General features: G+C 61.1%; 1 protein-coding gene across 1 annotated transcript; it reads right to left on the minus strand.

The window, feature by feature from the left end:
• Positions 1–9,541: 9,541 nt before the first annotated feature.
• STOML2 (stomatin like 2) lies at positions 9,542–18,671 on the minus strand. Its single transcript, XM_030567156.1, has 10 exons — positions 18,568–18,671; positions 16,670–16,822; positions 15,351–15,450; positions 15,012–15,070; positions 14,021–14,122; positions 13,000–13,134; positions 12,041–12,185; positions 11,531–11,610; positions 10,607–10,735; positions 9,542–9,855 (listed from the first exon to the last, which is right to left on the minus strand). The coding sequence occupies exons 1-10, from the start codon at positions 18,610–18,612 to the stop codon at positions 9,724–9,726; spliced, it is 1,080 nt and encodes a 359-aa protein (XP_030423016.1). The 5' UTR covers positions 18,613–18,671; the 3' UTR covers positions 9,542–9,723.
• Between the last annotated feature and the right edge of the window lie 599 nt (positions 18,672–19,270).

Below are 19,270 nucleotides of genomic sequence, written 5' to 3' on the forward strand. Positions count from 1 at the left end.
TCCTGCCCCCCCCACGGGATCCCACTGCGGGCCCCGCCCCCAGAGCCCCTCCCCCGCCTCCTGCCCCCCCCACGGGATCCCACTGCTGGCCCCGCCCCCCAGCGCCCTTCCCCCCGCCTCCTGCCCCCCGATCCCACTGCTGGCCCCGCCCCCAGCGCCCCTCCCCCCGCCGGGCCCATCCACCCACTGGGCCCACCTGCCCCCCCCCCCCAGCCAGCCTCCCCCCAGTCTGGTACCCCCTAGCCCTGCCCAATCCCCATCTGGCCACCTGCCTTTCTCCCCCACCTGCAGGAGCAGCCCCCGCCGCGGGAGGGGAGCCCGGGCAGCCAGCACCCCCTGGCCCGGGGCAAAAGGTGCAGATCCGCCCATCACCGCGCCGCAGACAGGGGTCCAGGCCCCACTGGGCTGGGCGGGGGAGGGGTTGGGGGCCCGTGGAGCAGGCAGCTTGGGAGAAGGTGGAAAGGCAGGAGAGACGGTGCAAGAGATCCCCCCCGCCCCCCCGAGTCCAGGTCCCCCTGTCCATCAGCACCCCAGGAGGGGTCTGTGCCCGCCCCCTCTGCGCAGACTCACGTAGGAGCCTGCAGTGGAGCATCGTCCCCATCCAAGGAACGAGCCCCCAGCCTGCTGCCCTCACTCCTCCTCACTGCCCCAGCGAGGGCAAGGGCCTCTGTGCCACCCTGCTACTGAGGGCCGACACCAGCCTGCCACGGCCCATTACAACTGCTGCTGGGGAAAGGGCAACGCTTCGCCGGGAGCCACAGCCATGCAGGGCCTCAGCCCCTGCGCAGAACTCGCCTACCCTTCCCAGCCCGGAAAGGCAACTCTGCGGCAATTCAAGCTTGCCAGGGGGACCATGTTTCCCCTGATGCCCTGCAGGCTCATGAGCCCAGCGCCCAGCGAGCCTGGACGGGGCTGCAAACGGGAGCTCTAATGCAGAGGAGCCTGACCGGTCCCACGCCCCAGAGGCAGGATGCTCCAGCCAGGGCAGCAGGCTGCAAAGTTAGATCTTTGTTCTCTGAAGCAGCAGGTGCATGTGAGACGGGGGATTTTCACAGCAAAGGGAATCTGGATTCGGCTGCGCTCTGCAATCGCGCAGGCTGGTGAAGTTCTTTTCAGATTTCTGAGGCACCAGCAAGATTTGCATTTAAACGGCATTTGCTCCCCACCCCTCGTTTCCTCCTGTTTGAGCACTGCTGGTCCCCTGGCTACAATCAGGTGCCTCTGGATTTTCTGCAGAACGGGGGGCCAGTTCGATCCCACTTGTTCTATCTCTGAGAACTAGGCTTGTAAGAATTTGATTGTTGTCGGGAAATGTCGACTTCGCATACAACACTTCCAGTGATCATAACCGAAACATACAGACAGGCAACAAGAAATGAGGATGTATTATAGCTTGAGTGGAAGATATTGACATTGCACATTTTGACCTGTGACAAATTTGATAATTTGTGTTTTAATGGCTATAAAACATTTGGAATCTCAACATCTGTCAATAATTGTCTGATCTGCCTATTATCTGACATCCCCCCCAGAAGTTCCCACAACTGCGAAATGTAAAGTGATAAAAACAAACACAGATGTTATCCACTGAAATTGTACAAAAATATCAAACTCTGCCAAGCCTATAAATGCCTCCGTACCGCTCTCACCCCACCCAGCCAGGAGCCTGAACACAAGCCTATGGGGGCAGCCCAAGAAAATGGAAGACAGCGGAGTGACCTGCCCCAGCACTAGTCCCTGCTGCAGTTCTGAGTTACTGCGGGGCCCCGGGGGCCTGCAGCTATAATGTTACTGCAGGGAATGCGGTCCTGGAAAGGGCAGGATGCAGCTGGTGGAAGGGGAGGCTGCTGGAGAAGGATCAAGATGCCTAGCTAGTGGATGAACCGGAGCTGGGGCAGGAGATGAAGTGCTCAAATAAAACAGGCGAATACAAGCAGGAGACTGGGACGTGAGGAGGCAGAAAGGAAGAAAATTGGAAAGGTTTCAGGTCAGAAGTAGGAAAAGATGGACCTGGGTATGTGAGCAGAAAGAAAAGACGGTTACTCACCTTTGTAACTGGTGTTCTTCGAGATGTGTTGCTCATATCCATTCCAGGTAGGTGTGCGCGCCGCACGTGCACGTTTGCTGGAAACTTTTTACCCTAGTAACTACAGTGGGCCGGCAGGTCGCCCCCTAGAGTGGCGCCGCCATGGCGCTCTATATATACCCCTGCTGGCCCACCCGCTCCTCAGTTCCTTCTTGCCGGCTACTCCGACAGTGGGGAAGGAGGGCGGGTGTGGAATGGATATGAGCAACACATCTCGAAGAACAACAGTTACAAAGTTGAGTAACCGTCTTTTCTTCTTCGAGTGATTGCTCATATCCATTCCAGGTAGGTAATTCCCAAGCCTTACCTAGGCGGTGGGGTCAGAGTGAGAAGTCGCGGCACGGAGCACTGCAGAGCCACAGGCCACATCATCTCTGGACTGCTGGACCAGGGCGTAATGGGAAGCGAATGTGTGAACCGATGACCAAGTCGCCGCCCTACAAATGTCTTGGATCGGCACGCAGGCAAGGAAAGCCAGCGATGACGCCTGTGCCCTGGTGGAGTGAGCAGTCACACGGCCCGGAGGAACGTGGGCCAGGTCATAACAGGTCCTGATACAGGAGGTAACCCAGGAAGATATCCTCTGCAAGGAAATCGGTAGTCCCTTGACCCGGTCCGCTACCGCCACGAATAGCTGGGGGGACTTGCGGAAGGGTTTGGTCCTGTCCACATAAAACGCTAGCGCCCGACGGACATCTAGCGAGTGGAGTTGTTGCTCCCTGCGGGACGAATGGGGCTTTGGGAAGAAGACGGGGAGGAAGATCTCCTGGTTAATGTGAAAAGCTGAGACCACCTTGGGTAGAAAGGCAGGGTGTGGTCTCAGCTGCACCTTGTCTTTATGGAAGACCGTATACGGGGGATCTACTGTGAGGGCCCGTAGTTCTGACACCCGTCTAGCTGAGGTGATGGCCACTAGGAAGGCGGTCTTCCATGAGAGGTAGAGCAGGGAGCAAGTTGCTAACGGCTCAAATGGAGGGCCCATGAGCCGAGTTAGGACCAGGTCGAGATCCCATGAAGGGGCAGGAGGGCGGACCTGTGGATAGAGACATTCCAGCCCCTTCAGGAATCTTGCCACCATGGGGTGGGAGAAGACGGAACGTCCGTCCCCTCCGGGATGAAACATGGAGATAGCCGCTAGGTGAACACGAAGGGACGATAACGCCAGACCCTGGGCCTTGAGGGACCAGATGTAGTCCAGAATAGTGGTGATGGGAACTCCGTAGGGAGAAAACCTTTCTCCGAACATCAACAGGAGAAACGCTTCCACTTAGCCGAGTAAGTAGCCCTGGTGGAAGGCTTCCTACTGCCCAGGAGAACCTCCCAAACCGGGGTAGAGCAGCGTAACTCGGAGCCGGTCAATCACGCAGGAGCCATGCCGTAAGGTGCAGAGACTGAAGGTCCGGGTGACCGAGCCTGCCGTGGTCCTGGGTGATCAGGTCCAGATGAAGGGGCAGGGCAACTGGGTTGGCTACTGAGAGGTCCAGCAACATGGGGTACCAATGTTGCCTGGCCCACGCTGGAGCTATCAGAATCACGCAAGCTCTTTCCCTGCGCACCTTGAGGAGGACCCTGTGTACCAGCGGAAAGGGAGGGAACGCGTAAAACAGATGGGTTGCCCATGGGATAAGGAAGGCGTCCGCTATTGACCTGGGCTCCCGACCCTGAAAGGAGCAGAATGTCTGACATTTCCTGTTCTCCCTGGATGCGAAGAGGTCCATCCGGGGACGACCCCACCTCTGGAAGAGTGAGAGGGCGATGTCCAGGCGGAGGGACCACTCGTGTGAGCAGAAGGACCTGCTCAGTCGATCCGCTAGAGTGTTTCGTACTCCCGGGAGACAGGAGGCGGAAAGGTGAATGGCATGGGCTATACAAAATTCCCAGAGTCGCATCACCTCGTGACATAGGGGAGAAGACCTGGTGCCGCCCTTCTTGTTGATGTAGAACATGGTCGTCGTGTTGTCGGTGAACACCGCAACACAATGACCTTGAAGGTGATGGACGAACGCTTGACAAGCAAGACGGACCGCTCTCAACTCCCGTATGTTGATGTGGAGGTCCAACTCCTGAGGGGTCCACAGGCCCTGAGTTCTCCGAGCGCTGCTGTGCGCCCCCCAGCCCAGATCTGAGGCGTCCGTCGTCAGGGATGCCGAGGGTTGGGGCAGATGGAAGGGGAGCCCTGCACAGACTACGGACTGATCCAGCCACCACCGAAGGGAGTCCAGTACCCCTGGGGGGACGGTGACAACTGTGTCCAACGAACGTCTGACCGGCCAGTACTGCGCGATGAGCCAAGATTGAAGAGGCCTCATGCGGAGTCGGGCATATGCCGTCACGAACGTACAGGCTGCCATATGGCCCAGGAGGGCCAGACATGTTCTTACAGAGGTCAGCGGGGCCGCCTGCAAGCGCAGACTGATGGCTGATAGCGACTGGAACCTGGGCAAGGATAGCAAGGCCCTGGCCAGGGTAGAGTCCAGAACGGCCCCGATGAACTCCGTCCTCTGCGTGGGGAGCAGAGCAGACTTGTCCATGTTGATCACGAGGCCTAGGGCAGCAAAGAGGCTGCTGATCCTGCGGACGTGGTCGCGGACCTGCAGCTCTGATGTGCCCTGGACCAGCCAGTCGTCGAGGTAAAGGAACATGTGAATGCGCCCGCGCTGAAGATATGCGACGACGACTGCCATGCATTTCGTGAACACCCTCGGGGCCGTAGAGAGGCCAAACGGGAGGACCGCAAATTGATAATGCTGGCGATTGACCACAAAGCGAAGGAAACGCCTGTGCTGGGGAGATATGGCGATATGGAAGTAAGCGTCCTGCATGTCGAGGGCGGCGTACCAGGATCCAGGGATGGGATGATGGTCCCAAGGGATACCATACGGAACCTCAACTTCACCATATACTTGTTGAGATCCCGCAGGTCGAGGATAGGCCTGAGGCCCCCCTTGGACTTGGGGATTAGAAAGTAGCGGGAATAAAACCCCTTGCCCTTCTCGCTCTCTGGAACCTACTCTATGGCTCCCTTGTCGAGGAGCGTCTGCACCTCCTGACGGAGGAATTGCTCGTGAGAGGGGTCCCTGAAGAGGGACGAGGGTGGGGGGGCGATGAAAACTGCAAGCGATAACCAGCCTGCACAGTGCGCAAGACCCAACGGTCCGATGTTATTTGGGTCCATGCCTGGAGGAAAAATGAAAGACGGTTGGAAAACTGCAGGGAAGGATCCGAAGGGGAAACTGGTACTGCGCCCTCGGGCGCACCTTCAAAATGAAGGCTTGGGTCCGGGTGGGGCCTTGGTGGAGCCTTGGTTTTGCCCCGTTTGGCCACCCGACTGTCTGCGCCTACTGTTCCTGCCGCGGCGCCTATTAAGGTCCTGCCGTGGGCGGAACTGAGGATACGGCCGACGCTGCTGCTGTTGGTTCTGCTGTCGGAAGGGTCTGCGCTGTGTCGCAGGCGTATGCATCCCCAAAGACCGTATGATGACCCTATTGTCCTTAAGGCCCTTTAGTCTGGGGTCTGTCTTATCAGAAAACAGGCCCTGACCTTCGAAGGGGAGGTCCTGGATAGTATGCTGGAGCTCTGGCAGAAGGCCAGAGACCTGGAGCCAGGAAATGCGGCACATCATAAGCCCTGAGGCAAGGGTCCGAGCGGCCGAGTCCGCAGCATCTAAGGAGGCTTGCAGCGAGGTCCTCGCTACCTTTTTGCCCTCGTCAAGAATGGTGGTAAATTCCTGACGCGCATCCTGCGGTAACAGCTCTGTAAATTTGCCCGCCGCTACCCAGGAGTTAAAAGAGTAGCGACTAAGGAGGACCTGCTGGTTCGAGACCCTGAGCTGTAGCGCCCCTGCTGAATAGACCTTACGGCCCAGGAGGTCCATCCGCCTCGCCTCCTTAGACTTGGGCGCCAGGGCCTCTTGACCATGGCGCTCCCTGTCGTTCACCAACTGGACCACAAGGGAGCAGGGTGTCGGGTGAACGTGTAAGTATTCATAGCCCTTAGAGAGGGCCATGTACTTTCTTTCCACTCCTCGAGCGGTTGGAGGGATGGAGGCCGGTGACTGCCAGATAGTGGTGGCGTTGGCCTGAATAGTCTTGATGAAGGGCAGGGCCACTCTGGTGGGCCCATCAGCAGAGAGGATGCTCACCACCGGGTCCTCGATTTCAGAGACCTCCTCTGCTTGAATGTCCAGGTTCTGCGCCACGCGCCTGAGGAGGTCCTGACGTGCCCTAAGATTTAGAGGGGGAGGGCTGGAGGACAAGGTACCTGCCACCGCCTCATCAGGGGAAGACGACGAGGAGACCCCTGGCAGCAGAGCGTCCACGGCGGGTTCTGTCTGGGGCTGCACCTCCGTCTCTGGAGGGAGCTCTGGGTCCTGGTGGCTGGACCTGTCCTCGGCTTCCGGGGAGGGAGGGGGGCGAGACACCGTTGCCTCTGGTGGCCTGCGTTCCGCCGCAGGGCGGAGAGTAATATATTGTGGACCCTGGGCTTGGCGGTATGCCCAGGGTGTCCAAAACCCCCACTGCTGAGGCCCTCTGTCTTGAGGCGGAAGGTCCTGAAACAGGGCCGCGTGTCTGTCCTGCCCCAGCGTATAGGCGCTCTCCACCTGAGAGGACACGGATGGTTCCCTTGAAGGCCATGGAGGCGCCGAGCCAGTTTGATAGACCTCTCTGTACGCCAACGCCGATGATCTCCTTGGTGCCGAGGATCGGTACCGAGGATCGGTACCGTGAGTCGTACCGGTGCCGGGATCGGGAATGGCGTGGTAGTCGGTGCCGGGATCCGGATCGGGATCTGCCTCGAGGTTGGTGCCGAGAGCGGGACCGCGATCTGCGTTCAGCGCGGTGCTGGGATAGCACTGGGGACCGGGACCTACCACCGACACGGTGCCAGGAGGTCGACCGGGATCAGGACCTACCACCGGCTCGGTGCCGGGAGGTCGACCGAGGAGCTGAACGCCGAGGTGAACGGCTCCTAGAGTCTCGGTTCCAGTGGTAAGAGGAGCCAGACCGGGACCGTGCAGATGCTGACCGGCGCCGCGAGTGCGACCGGTACCGCCGAGGAGAACGGTGCCGGGACTGTGAGCGGCGCCAAGAGCGCGAGCGTTCACGTCTCCGGGGCGATCGGTGCCTGGACTCCGGAGACAGCGCTCTCAGCATTGGCTTGCCTCTGGAGGTCACCCGCCCCGGGGGTACCGTGGTTTGAGGCTGCGATGGCTCAGTGAGCGCTATCAAGTCCCGTGCCGAGGCGAAGGTCTCCGGCGTAGATGGGACTAACAGCTCGACCCCCGATCTCAAGGGGGAGCTAGGAGGGGCCGGACTCAACGGACCTTCCGGGCCCGGAGTCGACAGCAGCCCTGCAGGCGGTGCCGCAGCCAAGGTAGGTGCCAGGCGTTCCACTCGAGCCTGCCTAGATGGTGTTGCAGACGTCGAGGGTCTTGGATCAGTTCCCGGTGCCGGGGATGGACAGTGCCGGGGAGTCTTGCTGGTGCCGGCGCGGTCCAGTGCCGGAGTAGAGGTGGCCGGTTGTGCTGCCAGTACCGGAGTCAGTGCCGCTTCCATTAGGAGAGCCGGAGTCTTTGATCCGTCTCCTTCTTTGTGCGAGGCTTAAAGGCCTTGCAGATACGACACTTCTCAGTGATGTGCGATTCCCCCAGGCACTTGAGGCACGCGTCGTGGGGATCGCTAGTCGGCATCGGCTTCTTGCATGCCGAGCACTGCTTGAAGCCCGGCGAACCAGGCATGAGCCTGGTGCCGGGCGCGGGGAAGGGCAACGGCCCACCCCGTGAATAAGTTCTACAACTATATACAATAAACAACTAACTACTATACTACTTAAACTGTTTCTGAAACTATTTACAACTACAACTACTAACAGTGTACAAGGGAGAGCTAGGGACGTGGAGGACAGCAAGCCGCACTCCACAGTTCCAGCAACCGACACGGCGGTAAGAAGGAACTGAGAAGCGGGCGGGCTGGCAGGGGTATATATCAAGTGCCATAGCGGCGCCACTCTAGGGGGCGACCTGCCGACCCACTGGAGTTGCTAGGGTAAAAAGTTTCCGGCAAACGTGCACGCGCGGCGCGCACACCTACCTGGAATGGATATGAGCAATCACTCGAAGAAGAATTAGAGAAAGGAAGTAGAGGGAAATTAAATCTACAGAGTGTAGCCTATAGGACTAACCTGCTTGCATAGATAGATAGAGATCTTTTTATTTGATGTATTAGGTTTATAGATTTATATTAATCTAAGTTTGGCTGTAATGCAAGAGACGTACAGGCCATACCCTGTACGTTAAGCTAAAGCAAAGTTAGCATATCTAGATTAAGACCTTTTACTCAGAAAGCAAAGTTGACCTATAGCTTGTTACCTAAATAGATGAGTACCCATGCTTATGTCAATGACCTTTTATTTAGACTGACCGACAATGACGAATGGCATAGGGGGTTTTCCCCCAGACTTAACAAGTGCACCACAAGAGACTGACGTGCGTACATACCTGTCATCAATACGCACATACATACTAGCCTATGGGGTAAGTGCACCCTAACATTTCTGAGGGTGAGGAATGAAATTTGGGCACAAGAATGTCTGGCTTTTGCCCTACAAAAGAGGTAACCCACCTCAATCGAGATCTTCTTCATCCTCTCCATTTCTCTCTCACTTCTTCCACTCTATCTATCTGCGATGACTGCTACTATTTGTAGGCTAAACTTCTTCTTCTTAAACTTTCAGTTTCAAGGGAACTAGGCTAAGCTCGGTTTCCTAAGTTTTATTCTTAGTTTGTTTATTATGTTTTGATTTAAGTTTAAGTTAGTCAAGTAAAACCCTAGCCAGCTTTAACAGCTCTGAGCATTTTCTAAGCACTGCATCCCTCACTCGAGAATTGAGGAACCTGAACCGCAAGGCTGGTCCTGTCTCTCTTACCCCCAGGTTATCAAGGAGGGATGTTGAGTATATTAACCAAAGCTTTGCTGCATATAATACTATATTCTCATATGTATCTTTTGAATAGCAGTAATGCAATTGGAACTTTGTAACTCTGAGTATTTTACCCTTTACTTACTATTGTTGATTTTAATAAAATGTCTTCAAGGCTCTATCTGTCTCAGTGTGAGCTTCCTGTCATACCCCCAAGGGGCCTTTATAAATTCTGTGGAGCCTGATTCAGGACAAGAACTTTTATCTTCTGATCAAACAGATCGGTGAACCTAAATCCATACTAATTAATATTAATGATAATAATTAATATTATTAAGATCAAATAAAAAAGTCTATTAATAAACTAAATTCCCATATTATCCAAGAGATGGTGCCAGGCAGTGGCAGAGACAGGAGATGGAGCTGGACAGGCCCCAGGTCTCATCCCATCTGCCCAGTCCTACCTCACCAACCCCCCCAGGCGCAGAGGAGCTGCCACCCCCTCCTGCACAGAAGGCCGAGGACACAAGCTGCAGCTCTGGTGCCATCTCCTTTATTACATGATTTAATCCAAATTAAAATAAGAACCAAAAGAGGGCGGAGAGAGTCTGAACAGGGAGAGTTGCAGGGCGTGACCCCCCAGCAGGGGTGCCACGCTCCATGACAGGTGCTGCCACAGCAGTTTGTTCACAGTGATCCATGTCTTTTGGGCTCCTCTGCTAGCTGGAATTCACCTGATCCGCCTCAGGCAGCTCTGTAGGGGTGCACTCGGGGACCTCGAGGGCGGGTGGGGTCACTTCTGGGCTCTTGGCAGCGTGTGGCTTGGTCAGGGCACCGTAGATGCCCAGGGCCTGGGGAAAGGAGAAGGAAAGGAGACCCAGCGGGTGCTATGAATACAGCAAGACGTCGCAGCGGAGGACTCTGGCACTGCAAGGTGCAGCCAGGGCCCTTGCTTCAAGGCCTGTGATGGAACAGGGCTCTCAGGAGGGGCTGCCCTGCTCAGAGCTCTGCCATGGCAGGTGCAAAGGCAGGGACAGTGTGGGCATCGCAGGGCAGGCCAGACGAAAACGGCCTATGTTGAGTGTCACCACTAGCCCCTGCTCACTCCCCAAAGTTCGCTGGGCTACTTCTCAATGCTAGGAAAGGCAGCTCTGGAGGGCTGACACCCCCCTACTCAGTGCCCCATGGTTCCCTGTGCCAAGGTGCTGTGACTCCCCTTGGCCTGACCCAGGGTTGGACAAAGGTGACGCCAACTCTCACCCCAAGGGGACTGTGTGGAACCCAGCGGGTAGCTCAGACCTCACCTTGCCCAGGTCTCCAAGGACAGCACGGGACAAGGCAGAGTCTCCAGCCTGGCCAGACCCAGAGCAGGCAGCTGGCTTCCCTCCCCTGTGCCTGGCCACAAGCTGCCTTGGCAGGGACCACAGCTCTGCCAGGTCCCATGACGAATTCCCCACCTAGGAGTCTTCATGTCAGTGTCAGTCAATTCACAAGAACAAATTCCCACCCCTGCCCCTGGGGCAATTTCTCTCCTTCTCCCCTTCAGCTCTGCTGCGACCCACAGGCCCAGCAGGCTGTTCGGCAGCGCTGCCCTGTACCGACCTGCGTGACCATGCTGGTGACGTCCCCAGTGTTGGAGGGCAGCAGGATGGTGTTGGAGTCCTTGGCCAGCTTGGAGAAGGCGCTCACATACTGCTCCGCCACAGCCAGGGAGGCAGCTGCGTTGCCGTTCTGGAGGGGGTGGAGAGGGTCATACTGCGTACACAGCACAATGGGAGGGCTGCCCCCAGCCAGACACTGGGCCCCTGTATCCCATGGAGTGAGGGGAGGCTCAGTACCCATGTCTGAAGTGGTGGGGCTCTGGATTAGGGTTAGGAAGTTCTGGGAATGGATCTGAAAACGGGAAGCCAGCTGATCCCCAGGGGGAATCCCGACAGGCTGTAACCAACTACCCCGCTCCCTGCAGGGCACCCCCTCCCCCCACAGCTGGGCAGAGGCACACAGCAGCAGTGGCAGGAGCTGGAAGGTCTCCTGGGAGGTGAGGGCTCAGGAGATGGAATCTCCTCAAGGAGGGGAAAGGGAGCAGGAGGGGTCCCCAGTGTGCTGAAGAGGAGCAGGAAGCTGCAGTCCTCTGCAGGGCAGGGGGGTGGCAGTGTTGTGCCCAGCACAGCATGGCCCGTCGCTGATGGGAGACTCCAGGCATTGCTACCAAACCCTGTGGTGACCCCTCCAGCAGCAGGTCTCCACTGCTGACCCCACGCACCATCCTCCCCATGGCCACGGGTCTGCGACCATGGCACTGACAGAGGCTCCAGAGGGGGAGCTCCACAGGCAGGGGCTTGGGGTGCGCCGTGTACCTCACTAGTGGGTAATGCACTCAGCCCAATGCATGCTGGGAAAGCCTCTCGCCCGCTAGGCTGTGGGATCAGGAGGAAAGGCCGCCGCGGAGGAGAGTCCCCAACACCAACGGAGAGCAAGGGCCTGGCAGGACACAGAGCCTCGGCCTCCCCAGCAACGGGCACTCACCTGCTGCGTCAAAGCATCAGCCAGGAGCCGAATAGCTTCTGCTTTGGCCTTGGCCTTGGCCAGCATGGCATTGGCCTCCCCTGGGACGGAAAGGCAGGAGAGCAGGAGTCAGGGGAGGAGAGGAAAGAAGCACGGGGAAAGGGACGCGAGCCAGCTCCTGGGATCACTGCCATGTGGCTGAGACTGCTCTGTACCAGGCGAGCTTCGTGCTCTGCCACAAGCCTGGGAGACTGAAGGTAGCAGGAAGGCAAGCTTCCGCCCCCCCAGCAGTGTGCCTCCCACCACGGCCAGCCCACAGCAGCTCAGACCGCAGCCCCACAGGACTAGTCCGCACCACGCCCGGGTCTCAGTTAAATACCCCACAGGTCCTGCTCAGGACAGGGCGTAGTTCTGCAGGGGAAGGCCTACTGCTGTCACTCGAGTGAGTGGTCCTGACACCCCCAGGGACCAGCTCTCTGCAGCACGGACAGCCCCGGAGCCCAGCCCCGCCCCAGAGCCCCAATGTGTTACCAGCAGCTTTGTTGATCTGTTCGGCCTTCTCGGCCTCGGAGGCCAGGATCTGGGCCTGCTTCTGCCCCTCTGCTACATTGATGGCAGATTCCCTGGTCCCCTCTGACTCCAGCACTGTCGCCCGTTTCCGTCGCTCAGCCTCCACCTGGAACCAAAGCACCAGGGCGGATGCTGCAGCCACCCCAGAGATTGCCCCTCCTCTAGGAGACAAGAGCAGGGGGCACCTTTCATCTCCTCCAGGCAGGGTCGTGCTGCTCACGAGGAGGTAAGACATCCCTGCTGGGCACCAAGTGAGCCCCAGGAAGGGCTGTGCCTGCTCTGGGCTGCGTGAGGGCACTGCCCTTTCCATGGGGCCATCCCTGAGAAGCAGCTGCAGCTCTCACCCACAGGAAGCGGCTTACACCAGCTCCACAAGAAAGCACTGACTTCCTCCTTCTCCTCGCTCTGGGCCTGGCTACCCAGCTCCCCTCTGACACGTCTAACGAATCTCTCCATCCGCACCCTACGACTGCAAACCAGGCGCTCTCAGTAAGAGGCCCTCCTGCTGCCCCCTTCGAGCCTGAGCATCTGGAGAGTCTCTCAGCCTGGCGCCAGCCCTTCACCTGAAGGGGGCACTGGCAGGTCTGCGGTAGCACGTGGCCCAGCCGCTGTGTGCGCAGAGTTACCATGCTCGGTCTCCTCAGCTGCAGATGCCAGCACTTCTCCCCTTCCGGCCCCATGAGCTCGGCTGGGATCCGTAGGGACGGGGCCCTGCTCGGCCTGCTGGAGAGTGGGGGGATGGGACTTCTGAGCTGCAGATCCCCACCCTGTGCTCACCGTAGGTACTAACCCGGCCAGGCAGTGTTCACGGCCTGTGCAGCTAACCCAGCTCTGGAAGAGGGGAGCCTGTAGGGGTTGGGCTGAAACCCGAGATCGGCACCCACCCAGCCCCGCCTGCACGCAGAGAGCTATCAGCTGACCTGCATCTGCATGGACTCCTTCACCCGGGGAGGCACGTGGATGTCTTTGATCTCGTAGCGCAGGCACCGGATTCCCCAACAGTCCGAGGCCTGGTTGATGGCATCTACGATGCAGGCATTGAGGGACTCCCGCTCCTGGAGAGGGCACAGGAACCCAGGAGCACGATGACACGGGGCAGAGAAACAGCAAGGGGAGGGGAGGGGCCAAATCCAGCCTGGGAGGACTCACTTGCCAGAACCATGGCCCCGTGGCTATAGCCCAGAGCCGACTGCCCCTACCCTTGTCGTGAGGGCAGGGATTGAGTAGTGCAGGCACCCAGGACACAACGGCAACCCTGACAACAGGAGCAGCAGCCAGATGAACTCAGCCCAGCTCACAGGGGACAGCCATCCACGGGGACATGGTTCCCTCAGCCCATAGCTCCAGCTCCGTGAGGCAGGGACACAGCCAGCCACAGACTGCCACCAACAGCAGCTGCTCTCAACACGCAGGAGGCCAAGCCAGCCGGGTCCTGGCATGGAGCATCCATCACACAGGGGTTCGTGCTGCAGGGAGAGGGGCGCGGGCTACCGACCTCCTTGGTGTGAGATCCAGGCGGGGCCCCTCCTGACCCTGCGTCCGGCACTCAGTCTACATGGCAGCAAGAGTCGCTCCTGTTCAACAGGGACATGTGAGGCTGGGCCCCGTCCTGGGGTCTGGTGCCTCGCTGGGAGAGTGTCCTGAGCTGAGGGAGTTTGGCTGTTTGAAGAGGAAATGTCTGGCTGGGGGGGACCCCGTCAGTGCCAATGCCCCGACACCCAGAGGTGCTGCTGCTGCCAGCTCCTTCTTGACTCCGCATACGCTGGACTCCCTGCCCCCAAGCCCCTCAGCTGGTGAAATACCTCTGAGAACAAACACAGCACCCCAGCCCCACAGGCCACAGGGGCCGCTCACAGCAGTGCACTGAAGTCAGCAGCCGAGGGTAGACCCTGTAAGGCTCCAGAGCCCAGCAGCACTGTCTAGCCCCAGCCCATAACTTACCCGGAAGACTTTGTCCAGGGAGATTTTGCCCAGCTCGGACCTCATGGTGGTCTGGGCCAGCTGGGTCACTGCATACTCGGGGTCCTCCACCCCATAACTGGCCTGGAAAGGGGGCGCAGAGACCATGATCAGACTCAGCATCCAAGAATCCTGCCTTCCCAGAAGCCACTTAGGCTGCTGCCTGCCCCCTCCCTCACTGGCCAGTGGGGTGAAGCTCTCCCCAGAGTGGCCAGTTCAGACAGCTGCTCCCCTGGGGCAGAGCCTTTCTGCTGGACCTAGTGCAACAACAGAGACATACCTCTGAAGCCAGACAAGGTCCAGGCCCCAGAGCTGGTGTCTGCACCAGGATCCTTCAGAAACGAGGCCCAGTCTGGAGTATCAGCATCCAGCCCCTGCTGGTGTCCTCAACAGAGCAAACCCAGGTGAGACCCTGAGACAGGCAGGGCTACAGGAACCAGTGTCCGAGGCCTAACTCCCAACAGAGTCCTGTCAGCACTGCCTGAGCGTCCACGTCACTGCAGTCCGGTGTCGTCCCAGGCCCGCAGCCCTCAGGGCTGGCGTTACGAGTTCTGGCAGTGAGAGCGGGTGGTGTTTCAGGCGGGGCTGGGACACAGAGATCTGAACCACTCCCACTGCTCTGGAGGCCAGGCCAAAAGCTCATGGAATGAGAGGATGACGAGGGGGGAGAGCAGCATGTTCAGCGTCTTCCCACTACACCAAGGCAGCTGGGACCTGCAGGGCCAAGCTCCTCCATGCTCAGGAGCAGAGGCTAAGGGCCTGGCATAGGCCAGGCTGGATCAATGAGGAGGTGACCTCCCAGCCTCTCCCTCCAGGGCTGGGACCAGTCAGCCCCGCATCCCTCCCCTGCTCCATGCCTTGGTCCTTCCAGTGATGACAGATATCCTCCACCCTCAGTTTTTCTGCATGAGCAGCTACATGGTGGGAGGTGGCCGCCGCACATTGCCGTGGCCACATTGAGCCCCGCTGGTACCTTATAGGGGTCCATGATCCGCAGGTACAGGACGCCATCTATCTGCAGGGTGACGTTATCTGCGAGGGAAAAGGAGAACGCTCCTGTCACCAGGGCAGCACCCCCCTGGATCCTGCAGGGAGGAAGTGGCACCGGCAGCCTGCCCCCGGAGAGGGACGGATCAGGCAGGGGTCACAGGGATACTCTACTTTCCATTTCCAAAGTGCTACGAACAAGGCCAAGTCCAGGTCCCATGGGGCAGATCTGCACGTACTCGCCAAGGAATCCACAAGGCTCCCACCCCGAGGTGCAGACAGGGAGCTGGGAAGGGGGAGGCGGGGCAGACGAGTTCCTCCTCACCCAGGGTGACGGCCGACTGCTCCGGGACATTGATGACGATTTCCTTGAGGCTCTGTACGTAGCGGATCCGATCCAGCAGTGGGATGAGGAAATTCAAACCCTGGGAGGAGAGCAGGGAAAGCCGCAGGTAAAGCCCAGCATCCTGGCCTCAGAGCAGAGGGCACTAAGCAGGACGCTGGGTCAGCTCCCACCAACTGGACAGCAAAGCTGGAGACTACGGCACGGGCAACCAGAGCGCACACTGGGTGTAGGGGCAGCCCCAGGGAGTGCAATGGACTCATAAGAACGGCCAGACTGGGACAGACCAAGGGTCCATCTAGCTCAGTGTCCTGTCTGCCGACAGGGGCCAATGCCAGGTGCCCCAGAGGGAATGAACACAACTGATAATCATCGAGTGATCCAGCCCATCGCCCATTCCCAGCTTCTGGCAAACAGAGACTAGAGACACCATCCCTGCCTCGTTCTCCACACGCAGGGCATTCGGCTTCCCAGCTATTTCCACCGAGGGTGACCAGACAGCAAGTGTGAAAAGTCAGGACAGGGGGTGGGGGTAATAGGCACCTACATAAGAAAAAGCCCCAAATATCGGGACTGTCCTATAAAATTGGGACATCTGGTCACCCTATTTCCACCTGCCACCTTAGATGCCTGTGTTCCCAATCCTCCCAATAGCATTGCTGTTTGTGCCTGCAGCGCCACCAGCTGGTGACTGGTGAAATTGCCACAGAAAGAGAGCTTGGGATGGCACAGGGACTACAAACAGCCTAACATGCTCTGTAAGGGAAATCTGTCTCTGGCCAAGAACACAGCCCCACCTGGAGCTCCCACACTGCCACTATCCAGCCCGGAAACCCCAGAAGGACAGGTGCATTCAGCAAGCAAAAACACAGACCAAGTACATTCAGTTTCCAGCTTTCATCGCCTCTCCCCATCCAGAATGAGTGTGTGGGGGGGTCCACTTTGTACCTTTGGTGAAGCCGCTATGCTCTCTCTGCTCTAACCCTCCCCCACCCCATCTCACAGAGACCTACTCACACTCCCCATCAGGCCCATCTTAGCAGGTGGGTGAGAGCACTGGGGAGCAATGGCAGGAATTTCCTCCCTCTCCCCCAGAAGAGGATCCCGCTGTTTCTGCAGCCACTGCTGGCGGATGAAGCCAGGCAGGATAGTCAGCCCAGCCCCCACGAGCCAGCGACAGCAGGAACGTGAAGCACAGGATTGATGCAAGGGAACGGGAGCTGGTAACACACTCCCTTTTGCTTGATACTCCGGACAAGGGGCCCCTCGCTCAGACTTCAGGGGGCGAGGAGACTCCTTACGGGCTCCAGGATGCGGTGAAATCTGCCCATTCGCTCCACCACCCAGGCCTCCTGCTGGGGCACGAAGAGCACCAGGGTGTTCATGGGTAGACTGGAGGAGCATCGCTTTGGGGCTGGGGCCAGCCATGCCCTGGGCTCCGGCCGCCGGGAGCTCTGGGGAGAGAAGGGGGAAGAGTCAAGCCAGGCCATGACTGTGCAATGAGTGCCCCTCCCCCCCAGCCCCATCCTGCCCCCCCAGTGCATACCCACCGCCCTCCCCCCAGCCCCGTCCTGCCCCCCCAGCGCATACCCACCGCCCTCCCCCCAGCCCCATCCCGCCCCCCTCAGCGCATACCCACCGCCCTCCCCCCAGCCCCATCCTGCCCCCCCAGTGCATACCCACCGCCCTCCCCCCGGCCCCGTCCTGCCCCCCCAGCGCATACCCACCGCCCTCCCCCCAGCCCCATCCTGCCCCCCTCGGCGCATACCCACCGCCCTCCCTCCAGCCCCATCCTGCCCCCCTCGGCGCATACCCACCGCCCTCCCCCCAGCCCCATCCTGCCCCCCTCGGCGCATACCCACCGCCCTCCCCCCAGCCCCGTCCTGCCCCCCAGCGCATACCCACCGCCCTCCCCCCAGCCCCGTCCTGCCCCCCCCGCGCATACCCACCGCCCTCCCCCCAGCCCCGTCCTGCCCCCCCAGCGCATACCCACCGCCCTCCCCCCAGCCCCGTCCTGCCCCCCCCAGCGCATACCCACCGCCCTCCCCCCGGCCCCGTCCTGCCCCCCCCCCGCGCATACCCACCACCCTCCCCCCGGCCCCGTCCTGCCCCCCCCCGCGCATACTCACCGCCCTCCCCCTGGCCCCGTCCTGCCCCCCCAGCGCATACCCACCGCCCTCCCCCCAGCCCCGTCCTGCCCCCCCCAGCGCATACCCACCGCCCTCCCCCCAGCCCCGTCCTGCCCCCCCCAGCGCATACCCACCGCCCTCCCCCCAGCCCCGTCCTGCCCCCCCCGCGCATACCCACCGCCCTCCCCCCAGCCCCGTCCTGCCCCCCCCCGCGCATACCCACCGCCCTCCCCCCAGCCCCGTCCTGCCCCCCCCCCGCGCATACCCACCGCCCTCCCCCCAGCCCCGTCCTTCCCCCCCCAGCGCATACCCACCGCCCTCCCCCCAGCCCCGTCCTGCCCCCCCCCGCGCATACCCACCACCCTCCCCCCAGCCCCGTCCTGCCCCCCCCCCGCGCATACTCACCGCCCTCCCCCTAGCCCCGTCCTGCCCCCCCCGCGCATACCCACCGCCCTCCCCCCAGCCCCGTCCTGCCCCCCCCAGCGCATACCCACCGCCCTCCCCCCAGCCCCGTCCTGCCCCCCCCCGCGCATACCCACCGCCCTCCCCCCCGCCCCGTCCTGCCCCCCCCCGCGCATACCCACCACCCTCCCCCCAGCCCCGTCCTGCCCCCCCCCGCGCATACTCACCGCCCTCCCCCTAGCCCCGTCCTGCCCCCCCAGCGCATACCCACCGCCCTCCCCCCAGCCCCGTCCTGCCCCCCCCAGCGCATACCCACCGCCCTCCCCCCAGCCCCGTCCTGCCCCCCCCCGCGCATACCCACCGCCCTCCCCCCAGCCCCCCGCGCATACCCACCGCCCTCCCCCCAGCCCCGTCCTGCCCCCCCCCCGCGCATACCCACCGCCCTCCCCCCAGCCCCGTCCTGCCCCCCCCCAGCGCATACCCACCGCCCTCCCCCCCGCAGCGGGGACTCAGCCCGGGGTCAGCGCGAGCCCCGGGCGGGGGAGGGGGGCGATGCCAGCCCATGTGACTCTCCCGACGCTCCCTCCACTTCCTGTCCCAAACCACGCGGCTCCGGGGCCGGGGGGAGGGGCCGGCTCCTAGCACGGGGTCCCGCCCCGGCCTCGCACCTGCAGCAGGAGCCGCCCAGTGCCGCGCGCCGCCCGGCCCAGCATCGCGCCAGCCGGAAGCGGGTGTGTGCGGCCGGTCCAACCCCTCCCGCTCCGCCGGGAACACTTCCGGCTGCGAAACCCTTCCCCCAGGAAACGCTTCCTCTGCGCCCGGGAGCAGGGAGAACTGGGCCAGAGCGTCCCCCACGGCCCGCCCCGCCCCCGGAGCGCTGTTCCCGGCGCTCTCACCAGCGAGTTCTCGGGGCAGAGCGTCCCTCCAGCCGGGTGCGGCACCATCACTCTTCCGGCTCCGGTCGGCGCCTGTGATCGCGGCTCCGCACCCGGCGTTCCGGCTCCCCTGGGGTCTGTTCCGGGCCGCTCGTGCAGCTCCCGGGATGGCCCCGCTCCGGCTGCTGCGCCCAGGGGCGGCCGGGGGCTCGGCTCTGCCCCTGCAGCTCCCACGGGCCCGGAACTGCCGCCGCAGGGCGGTGCCTGAGCACGGGCAGAGCCGCCGGGCCGCGCCTCTGGGCAGGAGCCGGAGCGGGGACATGGCCACTGCTGCTGGGAGCGGCTTGTGGTTAGCACCGCTCGGTGCCTGCACCCCGAACCCCTCCCGGTGCCAAACCCTCGGCCCCAGCCCGGATCCCCCTCCTGTCCCCTGAGCCCCTCGGCCCCAGCCCTGCTCCCCCTCCTCTCCCCTGAGCCCCTCGGCCCCAGCCCTGCT

Source organism: Gopherus evgoodei, chromosome 6, assembly GCF_007399415.2.
Source record: "Gopherus evgoodei ecotype Sinaloan lineage chromosome 6, rGopEvg1_v1.p, whole genome shotgun sequence".
Lineage (NCBI taxonomy): Eukaryota > Metazoa > Chordata > Testudines > Testudinidae > Gopherus > Gopherus evgoodei.